This window comes from Alosa sapidissima, chromosome 16 (genome assembly GCF_018492685.1).
Source record: "Alosa sapidissima isolate fAloSap1 chromosome 16, fAloSap1.pri, whole genome shotgun sequence".
Taxonomy (NCBI): domain Eukaryota; kingdom Metazoa; phylum Chordata; class Actinopteri; order Clupeiformes; family Clupeidae; genus Alosa; species Alosa sapidissima.
This window is the reverse complement of record NC_055972.1, coordinates 31,850,307-31,861,032: the sequence shown is the minus strand read 5'-3', so window position 1 is coordinate 31,861,032 and position 10,726 is coordinate 31,850,307. Positions and strand designations below refer to the sequence as shown.

Below are 10,726 nucleotides of genomic sequence, written 5' to 3'. Positions count from 1 at the left end.
ACACTGCCCCCCCCCCCCCGCCTCTCCCCACATACACAGCACACTATCCCATCTCCCCTGTCATCCCCCCAACACACACACCAAGACCCCTGGCAGTTGGGTTAGCCCCTTGAGCCGTGGATCTGCCCAAGGTTTCTTCCTTGGTAAGGGAGTTTTTCCTTGCCCCTGTTGCTCTTGGGTGCTCCTTGTTGGTGCCCCCCCCAATTCCAATCCTCCCCCACCTTTCCACCAACATGGAACAACTGAGGAAAAGAGTCTTGAATTTGACCTAGCGTTTAAGACTGGTCGACACAACAGACGCTCATCAGAAGACCGCAGTGGGCAGTTGGGGATAATTCTGGCTACTATAGGGAGCCAATGGAGAGTAACTAGGAGAGGAGTTACGATGTGTCTTTGGCTGATTGAAGACCAGTCATGTTGCAGAATTCTGAATGATATATCACACAAAAGAAATTATTCAATATTGATTTAGTATATTAATATTCTTGTAACGTCTACATCTTTGTGTAGGCTACAGTTAAATACTAAGCAATAGCCTCTGACTTAAATACCAAGGCAGTTAAATGACCGTGGTATGGTATAGTCTACGTGATACACAGGACTACACAGTAAACCAATTTAAAAAGCATCATCATCTCAGTATACCCATTTAAAATAGGCAAGGATACGTATTTAATAACATTTGGGGTTGCTCACAGTATACCCACCACTACAACTAACTAACTAGACTACACCACTGGTTAAATGGCGCATTGCAATTTACAATTTGTGTGAGTTCAGGGGCATACAGAAAGTTGAAGTTTTGGTGACATCAATAAAGAAAATAGAAACAAAGGGATGTGTACAGCCTCAAGTATGAATGATGTCACATTAACAGAAGGTTCAGAGCAGCGGCAGACCTTTCTTGGTGCCACGCAAGTTATTGAAAGTCATGTGTTTTCAGAACGTAGTGGTGCTGTGCCATGTCCCATGTATAAGGGGCTTCAGGTTGATCCAGTGACGGTGGGTGATGATGTCAGGGAGATGGATGTCAGGGGACTTGGAGAAAGGGGGAGGACATGCCACCTCAGACCACCCCGGCCAAACCACTTCACGTAGGCATTCCCTTGCTTGCAGACTAAAGTAGACCATGGAGACCACCTTGCCGCCACCTCCAGTACATTCAGCCATCACTCATACCTCATCTGCAAAAAAGGAAAGTTACAATAAAGTTAGTCAGACAATTTTACAACATTACAAAGCATCTAATCAGGCACTCAACACCACTAGTAATATCAATTAATTAAATATATGTGTGCAATAAACTTCACAGCCTACCTAATGTTAACTACACATTTAAATATGCGGTGTGACTGTTATTAACTTGCGTCAGCTTGAAAAATAACGTTATCAGTATGACTGATCATGGACGTTAGATGACAAACTAAGGTCTTTCTCAAATGTTCACCGATATCCCTAGGAAGTGTCTGGTTCTTGGCGTAGTGTTTAATGCAGGTGTTTCATTTATCGATCATTCATTTATGCGGTCTACAACTACCGACCTACCAATCTATTTTTTACAGTCTATGCTACCGACCTACCATCACAGAAGTGTCTGTCGTTAACGTTAGAAAAAATGCAACGCTGGCAAACTGGCTAGTAGTTACATTAACATAACAGGTTGATGAGGTCCATGCTTCACATTACGTTAACTTGCGTTGCTTTATCACATCATATACTGTACTGACTATCTAGTGTTATTAATCCCCATGTACAGTCAATAGTTACTCCATGTTGAGATGGCATACATTGAGATATTTGAAAACAGCAACAACTAATAAAACCAAGTATATCATGCATCGACTGTTACGGGAGCTGTGTGCTAATCTTCACTTCAATGACTAACTTAGCCTCCCGTTAACGGTAACGTTAATGTAGCTGCTAATGTTAGCATGTAATTCGCTGTCCGTATTTCTGTTGTTAGCTCATTAGTATTCACCATACTAAATTGTCACAGTCTATAATCAACATAATAAGCTCTCTTAGACGTATTTAAGAACACCAATAGACAAAAAAAACTTTTCAGTTGATACGCAACACTTACCAGACAAGAACAAACCGATTGTTGTTTGTACTGTTTAGCTAACTCACAGCCGCAAAATTCATCCAGCCAGCTAGCCTTCGGCGCCGAGTCGACCTGCGTTGTGGAAAGGAGAAGGGGGCGGGTTTCACTTGACAAGGGGCGTGTTTAACTTGCTGAGTGGCAACTGAGTGGGCGTGCCTGACCGTGACTCCTCTTCACTGCGCATGCTTCAACTTTTGCTGCGCAGCCGCACTTCAAATTGGCTCCAAATTTTCCAAGATGGCATCACCTCGGCGGCTTCAATTCCATAGAACACTGCAGAATGCAGCCACACTGTCCAGTTCTATACAGTCTATGGGCTAGATAGATTGATAGATAGCCTACTTTATTGACGCTTGGTGAAACAGCATGGAGTGCATGTTTTCGGTTCAGATGCTTGTTCTTTTCCTTTTTTGAGTATGTAATGATCCCAAAACTTTACTTGAAAACTTTAGACATTCTCTGCCATTTATGGACATCTTGACTCCGCCATCGCGCCAGCTAATTCAGAACATAGACATAATCTATGATTCAGAATGTATCACGATTCACGCGCTAGTGGTGTGCTTCCCGAACAACGGTCCATTTGGAACAATAAAATCCCTGCGCGTATAGTGCGTGTCATAGGAATTTAACGAGGCTTCGAGGCAGGGTTTTTGCCTTGAGTAATTTTTGTAATCGAGTTATTCGAGTAACTCGATGAATCGTTTCAGCCCTAATGCTAACGTTCCCCAAATCTGTCGAGTCATCTTGTAGTGGTCCGTCAAGTGCAACGTATATTCCCATCCAATTAGATTGAATTCGCTATTGATGACTTGAAAAATAATAACGGTAACTCCACTGAAATTATTTGAAATTAAAGTAACGAGCCAGTTTTGTAAAATGTAAGGAGTAGAAAGTATCAATATTCGTGTTAAAATGTAAGGAGTAAAAGTAAAAAGTCGCCTCAAAAATAAATAGTAAAGTATAAATATCTGAAAAATCTACTTGAGTACAGTAACGAAGTATTTGCACTTTGTTACTTCCCATCTCTGTTCGCTTGTGTGTGTGTGTGTGTGTGTGTGTACGTGTTTGTATTTGTGTGTGTGTGTGTGTGCGCGTGCATGTGAGTCTGTGTGTGCGTGCCTCTGTGTGTGCATGCGTATGCCTGCATGTCTACTGTGTGTGCGTGTGTCTTTATGTGTGTGTGTGTGTGTTTATGTGTGCGCGCGTGTGCATGTGTGTATCTGTGTGTGTGTGTCTGTGCTTGTGTGTGTGTGTGCCTGCATGTGTGTGTGTCTGTGCTTGTGTGTGTGCAGGGCTCTACAGTGCGCCCATTTCACTCGCACATGCGGGTAAAAATGATGCCGTGGGAGTGCAAAAAAATATTTAGGCGCACTGGTGCGAATGACTTCTAATCATGTCAATGTTTGTCTACAAAATACACCGCAACATCGAGAAATATTACTGGTGCAAACCATAGAATCACGTCGCGAATGCAGCATAAAAACTACACCTCCCATAGCAGTTTCGCGTTGTGACTCGCTAGTAGTCGCTTCTATCAAATCCAAGGACGCGCAGGAAAAAGCGGAAAGTTAGACTAGCCAGCCAAGATGCAAAGATTGAAGAAATTAGTTCTTCTATCCACCGAATTCATTGGATATAGGAGGAACAGGATGAGATTCTGAGAATGCAGTGAGAGAAGGAAAGGTAACCTTTTAGCCCAGTTGACGTATTGGCTGCAATATGCAAAATATAGCTGTAGCGAACCGGCACAAAAGTAGCCTCCCGTGATACTCCCGTTTTATTCAAAGGTAGAACGCTACTGACAACTCCAGGCTTCCACGCATGCTTGTTTGTTTACACCGAATACAAGCTGAAGTGCAAAACAAAAGTAGGCCTAACGTTTGCCTACTGCCCCCATCAATGCAGATATTTCAAATAAAAACTATAAGTATAAAACATATATCCTTGATTAGCCTATGTTGGGTTTTGTGGAAGAGGAAATGGACTGTTTTAGTAGTAGTATTAGGCAGTATGCAGTGACAGGTCACCATGGGCATATTTGGATTAGCTATAGATGGATTCACAAATAAATAAATTAGCCTACATTTGGCAGGATACTTGATATACAGGCTAAATGCAAATATGGCAATGTATTATATTATTTTACATTAACAAAATGTAGGAAAATAGAACAGACTGAAAATAAAGTAGGCACTGATCTTTAAAATCCTGTTACCTGTAGCCTAAATGTTGTCAGTCATTCTTAATATTCGCAATTGGTGCACTGGCATGTTTAACTGTTAGCTGCAGTATAATGTTAAATTATGTGTAAGTTAAGTACAGAACTGACTGTGCGCCCAAATTTTTGTCTGTGCTCCTACATTTTTTAACTTTGGCGCACAAGTGCTCCTGTGAAAAAAAATGTTAGTGTAGAGCCCTGGTGTGTGCCTGCATGTGTGTGCATGTATCTTTATGTGTGTGTTTGCGTGTGTTCATGAGTGTGTGTGTGTGCATGCGTAGTGTACAGTCACGTACACATATATTCATTTATTGTATGGTCCCCCATGAACCGAATTCCACGAAACTTGGCATGCATTCAGAGGGTGTCATCCTACACCTCCAATTTCATGCAGTTTTGACCATGCACTTCATTTTTGCTTTTTCATTTGTAACTAGGTGGCGCTATACATCAAATGAGTGGTTATGGGATGGGTTGACATGGCCCCTTAAGACCAACATACAAAAAAATGTATGGATTGTAAGCTTCGCTGCGCGGCGGACATAATAATAACTTAGCCACAGAATTTGTTTTAGGTTCAGTAAATCAGCTTAGGCTACATTAAAATACTGCTCAAAAAAACACTGTTTCATAGGAGTAGCGTCAAGTCAGTCACACTGATTTTTCACTAGTTTCGCATTTGGCTAGGGTCAGTGTCACTACTGGTAGCATAAGCCATTATCTGGAGCCTACAGAAGGTTGCACGGGAAGTCCAACCCCTCCAGAATGGCATACCAATACGTTCCATTGCCAGGATTGCTGTGTCTCCCAGCACAGTCTCAAGAGCATGGAGGAAATTCCACAAGACAGGCTGACTTAAATTCAATAGAACACCATGGGATATCGTTTTGATCCATTGCCCCCGCCGGGCAGCTGTGGCCCACTGGTTAGCACTCTGGACTTGTAACCGGAGGGTTGCCGGTTCGAGCCCTGACCAGTGGGCCACGGCTGAAGTGTCCTTGAGCAAGGCAACCCCTCACTGCTCCCCGAGCGCCTCTGTTGTAGCAGGCAGCTCACTGCGCCGGGATTAGTGTGTGCTTCACCTCGCTGTGTGTGTTTCACTAATTCACGTATTGGGTTAAATGCAGAGACCAAATTTCCCTCACGGGATCAAAAGAGTATATATATATATATATATATATATATATATATACACTATACTGATATGTTTTGGTCTATCCAACACTGCCAGGTTGCACCACACCGTGTGCACCACAGGTTGCACCACACAGTGAGGATAAACTACTGATTACCTGCGATGAAATTTAGGCAAAATGAACTAGCCTGCCACATTATTTTTTCACTTTGATTTTTTGGGGGGTCTTTGAATTCAGCCCTCTGTAGGTTGATCATTTTCATTTCCAAAAAACGATGTAGCATCCTTTCATTCCTAACACATTACCAGTCCTTATCACAGATATCCAGAATGATTTCCCCCCATTAAGATCTGATGTGTTTTCAAAGTGTTATTTTATTTATTTTTTGAGCAGTGTAGCCTATAATGAGTGAGGCTGTCAAAATTGTTGGGGTTTGTACTTTGCAGTCTTAAATAATAGGATACGAGGAGTTGCGCAGGCATAAGGTGTGAGAGGCGGGTCTGAAATTCCAAAGGGATGAATTTAGTACTACGTCACCCTGGGTTGGACGGCAGGTTCTTGAAACGCATCGAAACCTCTTAAGCGTCGTTATTGTTGGATTTAAATGTACCGTTAACCATTTGTTTGTGGATGAGTAGCCACAATTTGAATCAAGGCTGCGAAGTTTTCGATCAAGATAGGCGATAGTTGTTGAAAGCTGACAAAACTTGGAACGTCACCGAGATGCTTAGAACCTAGCTGATAGCTAAGCTATAGAACGTAGCTAGCAAGAGAAAACTTTTCTGGCAACAGTCTCCTATTTCATCACAACAGGTCAATCTCCCGAAAAAAATTCAAATAGCGCACCCATTGAATCTTTTTGGAACATTCAACGTTAGACTACGAATGTTTAGATAAAGTGAATGCAACGTTAAATAGTTAAGCAACGGTAGGATAACGTTAACTCTCCTGCAAAGAGTTATAAAGTCTTCCATGAACGAATGCAGTTTACTCCTGGATTACAGGAATTATACGACGCTTTCCTGGGAGCCACGATTAGCCTCTAACTTTAAGGTTAACGTGAATAATTGACTGCTCGACGCCAAGATGATGCCGGTGAGTTTAATGCCAGGATACATTTTCTTTGACCAACTCTAATGTTACATTTGGGAGTTAACATTAATTTACTGCCACTCAACGTTAATGAAACCGTTCTTTCTGGAAGTGTAACTTTAGCGTTAGCTCATAGTTAGCTTGCTTAGCGTTACACGGAAATGGCAGAAACCCTAGATAACGTTAACGTAAAGCATGAGATAATGTTAGCTAATGCACCTTTCTAACACGTACGTCAACGATAGCGTATCGATTTAAACTTAGTTGCATATCTGCTACACGGCACATATTCGGTCGATTTTAAGTCAATGACGTGTGTGCAGTCAGTTTAAACAAGTCTGCAACAAAACTATTTGACGGTTCGTCAAATCAAAGAGATCTTACTAGGAAAGTTTGGCTGAAAATCGGCTTTCTACAGGATAGCCCTGCTACTTACTTGTTCAGCTGATTGATCCGATTTGTAGAATGAACATGTGTTATTATCTCTGCAGTTTTTAGTCATCAGAACGTTAGGCGAACGTTTTTTGTTTTGTTATGGGAACCTTGCTTGAAAGTTCCTTTGGTTGTCCTATATGTTTGCAAGGAAAGTTTTTCTGACGGAAATTATACTTTTTGGTATTGGTTTACAGAACGTTCTCCCAATGTTTGTTTTATGGTAATCTAGGGGCAACATTTAGAGAACGTTCCAATTTGGTTGCAGTAACGTTCCCCGAAACATGTAAATAAAAACAAGGGGCAACCTTTAGAGAATGTCCCCATTTGTTTGCAGTAAAAAAACCCTCTAAAAAACGTTATATTTAGGGTGTCAAAACGTAATTGGAATGTTAAAATAACCATCACAGTAGACTATGCTAAAAAAAAAGAATAATAAACATACAAACTCGGGTATCAAATTGTTTTGATTTATTAGATGAGTCCATGAATGAGAAATGCATATTATTATGCACTGTATTGCACTTATATAAACTTGATATAAAAACAGACTTTATTCATCTACTTATGTTCTTTTATAAAAGCAGACCTTATTCATCCATTGTTGCCCCTTACAGAAAGTGTAACCCCCCACCTGCTGCAGGGCTCTAGAGTGTGACCAATTTGTTTGCACATGTGACCAAAATGTTTAGGGGTACGACTACAATTTTTCCTGGGTCGCACTGGTGCACCTTACGTCGTAAGGGTGAGCGCCTAGCCCTAGACTTTCCTTGCATCTGCTGTCTCTCCACAAACTAAGCGTTCTACAGTGCATGAAGGCCCCCGACCCTGTTTTGCGCCGCCCCCACCACATCTAGGTGGTTTGATACTGAATGTAATAGTGCCTCCTACTACTACTACCAGTGTTGCGCGGGTTTGGTCACAAGCGGCCCAAGCTCGCCCGATATTATAATCAACCTGACCGCAACTCGGACCGCGAATATTAATTAAGACAAAATTATACCCGACCCGCGATCCGACCCTCTTACCGTAAATCCTCAAATTGTGACCTGGGTCTTTTAATTACTTAGCCTGTGCAAAGCACAGGTCTTTATTTGGGGCAGGCCTGTATTCGAGGCAGGCCTTTATTTCTTATTGGGCAATCTGTTGTAGAATTTTATTTTTAGAACTAACAAGGCATGGGCAAATTGAGTCTAAACATCAAATAATAGGGTTCTAAAACCTGTTGCACAACAGAATAAAGACCAGAGTACCCATTGAAAAACCCTGAAAACAACTGAATCTTATGCAATGGCACTGAAAATGGTTGAAGACCAATTCCACGAATTAAAACATTCCCCGTGTTTGAAGCTGAAGAGAAAGGCAGAACAGATTCACTAATAAAAGACTCTGAGGCTCCCGTATCCTGCAGAATTTTAACTGGGACTCTCTGAGCATCGCCAACCAGTGAGACAGAACCCTCCATGATAAATGGAGTATAATTCACGACGTCAGACACTTCTGTTTTCCAAGGTCAATCTTCTCTACTGGTGCATCAGGCTGCTCACGACACGGTTAACAGAGCAACATTTGATCTAACACCTTGTAAACACATTGCAGGTAAACTCGGAAGAGACGCAGCCTGCAGGTTTACCGCTGCCCGCTTTGCTCTCATTACGAGCACTCAAAATTGGGCACTTTTTTTCTAATGGCCCAGTTCTAAACAGTAGTGACATTTGTTCTCGGCATCCATATCCCTCGCTCTGCTACGAGTTGGATCGGGTCTCCAAGAAGAACCTGCTTTAAAATGACCAGGGCGATTGTCTGTGGCTGTATTCATGTCATGGCGGATGTTCCCACATATATTTTTTGTGCGTTAACACGAATCCATCAGCCAGGACAGCAGCCTGAGCGGTCGTCCTAACCTCATGCTCGTTTACATAAGTGGCAATTCGCTCTGGCAAGATGTTTTTAAACTGCTCTAAAATGACCAACTCACACAATTCATCAAAATCGCCAATGCCTTCAGCCGTACGCCAGCGATGGAAAAAACTACTGAGTTCTCTGGCTACCTCAGCATGGGTTTGTCTATCGGTCTTCCTCCAATAATGTAAACGTTGTCTATAGGCTTCTGGAATCAATTCGTAACATTTTAAAACTGCATCTTTGACACTCTGATATTTCTTTCTCTAGCGGGCAACGCAACAAATGCCTCCTGCGCTTTCCCAACCAACACAGTTTGCAAAAGCAAAGTTTTATCCTAGTCATCCCACTCCCGATCAGAGGCAACATTTTCAAATAGGGAGAAAAATACATCAGGGTCACATTCATTGAATTTGGAAAGGAGCTTTATCATACCAGCTAAACCGGAGTTCCCACCACTGCCACTGGAGGAAATTTTCCCTTCGGTTACCAGTTTGAGTCTGATGCGCTGTATTTCCTTATGCAATAAACAATCTTTTCCCCTTTCTTGTGCCTCTAATTTCTTATGTTCTAGTTGCATTTGCAACAGCTCTTTCTGCTGCTCGAACGTCAATCCACTATCAGGAGAGGGCATGCTAGATTTCGTGGGTAAAACTGGAACGATGGTCCTGTGTCTAATGGTGTACCCCCAGGCAACACTTGTTTGTCCTTTAAAGGTGCCCTGCCACACAAAACTGTTTTTACTTTACTATTTTTTGAAATATGATGGGTCCATATGTGTTTGTGCCTGAATGTGAAAATGAACAGCTACCTCCTCTGTCGGCTCTAGGCACTGAAAAGAAATAAGCGGAGGAATCAGGCCAATTGCAAAAGCTCTTCAGTTTGACGTGGAATTGATTGAGCTCATTATTATTCATGAGCTAGCCCATTTGAGACCATGCCCACAGAATTCGTCTAGCTCTGTGACAGTTGTCATATGCAAGAATGGCTGAATGTCAACAGGCTTGTGCGCTATGCATGAATAGAACTTCAACAATGCATTTTGCCCAAGAACCCAGACTTGAGGATCAAATGGCAAAAAGGAAGCCTGGAGCAGTAGGCTACCATCGCGGCAGTCTACGACCAGTGCCCAGTCCATAAGTAAAACGTTATTGTCAACTCAAGGAAGTGTTATGTCATACATGTTTAATGCACTCGCTAGCCTAGCATGTTTTATGTCCATCTGGACAATGCTAGCACTCGCTAGCCAAGCTAAGTTCATGCCATGAAGGTAAAATTAGTTGATAACAGTGAAACCGACTAGCTGCCAATCAGAGTCAAGCAGCTTAGCTTGTTGAATATTAATGAGATCTGGTGCAAATCGAGCTGAGTCTTCCGGCAGGCTTTCTATACCACGCTAGAATGGCTTGAAACAAGGTAACCAAGACATGTTTTCTACAAAAAATGTTAGAGTCCATGGTAGAACTTCAGAAATTACTACTTTAAATGTTCGCGAATAAAATCAACTAATTGCTCTTTTTTTTTTTTTTTTTAGCAGATTTTGACAGTCTCATCTCAATCATGTAGTGATCTGCCACATTAAAAAATTGCTCTTTCATCAAGGCCAACAACAAACTCTCAGATGGAGCGCTCAAAAAGTCATCCAACACGCTCATAATTTAGCACTTAATCAACACTTCAGCAATGTATCAAATCGGTCTCAAAACCCAACCAAAGCCCCCAACTCAAACTAAACATCGGCCTTCCTTGAATCTTGAATTTTCCCTCGGGGATCAATAAAGTATCTATCTCTATCTCTATCTATCCAGATCATCCAACCAAAAAAACAACTATGTGAAG

At 41.9% G+C, this 10,726-nt stretch overlaps 1 protein-coding gene across 3 annotated transcripts in view; it reads left to right on the top strand.

Moving 5' to 3' along the window:
* Window positions 1-5,973: 5,973 nt before the first annotated feature.
* Window positions 5,974-10,726, top strand: part of tp53bp2a (tumor protein p53 binding protein, 2a) — a 66,415-nt gene continuing 61,662 nt past the window's right edge. For all 3 annotated transcript variants that reach the window (XM_042064782.1, XM_042064781.1, XM_042064780.1), the window contains exon 1: window positions 5,974-6,556. In XM_042064782.1, the coding sequence (XP_041920716.1) occupies window positions 6,548-6,556 (9 nt within the window). In that variant the 5' untranslated portion in view covers window positions 5,974-6,547. The remainder of the gene's footprint in view (window positions 6,557-10,726) is intronic.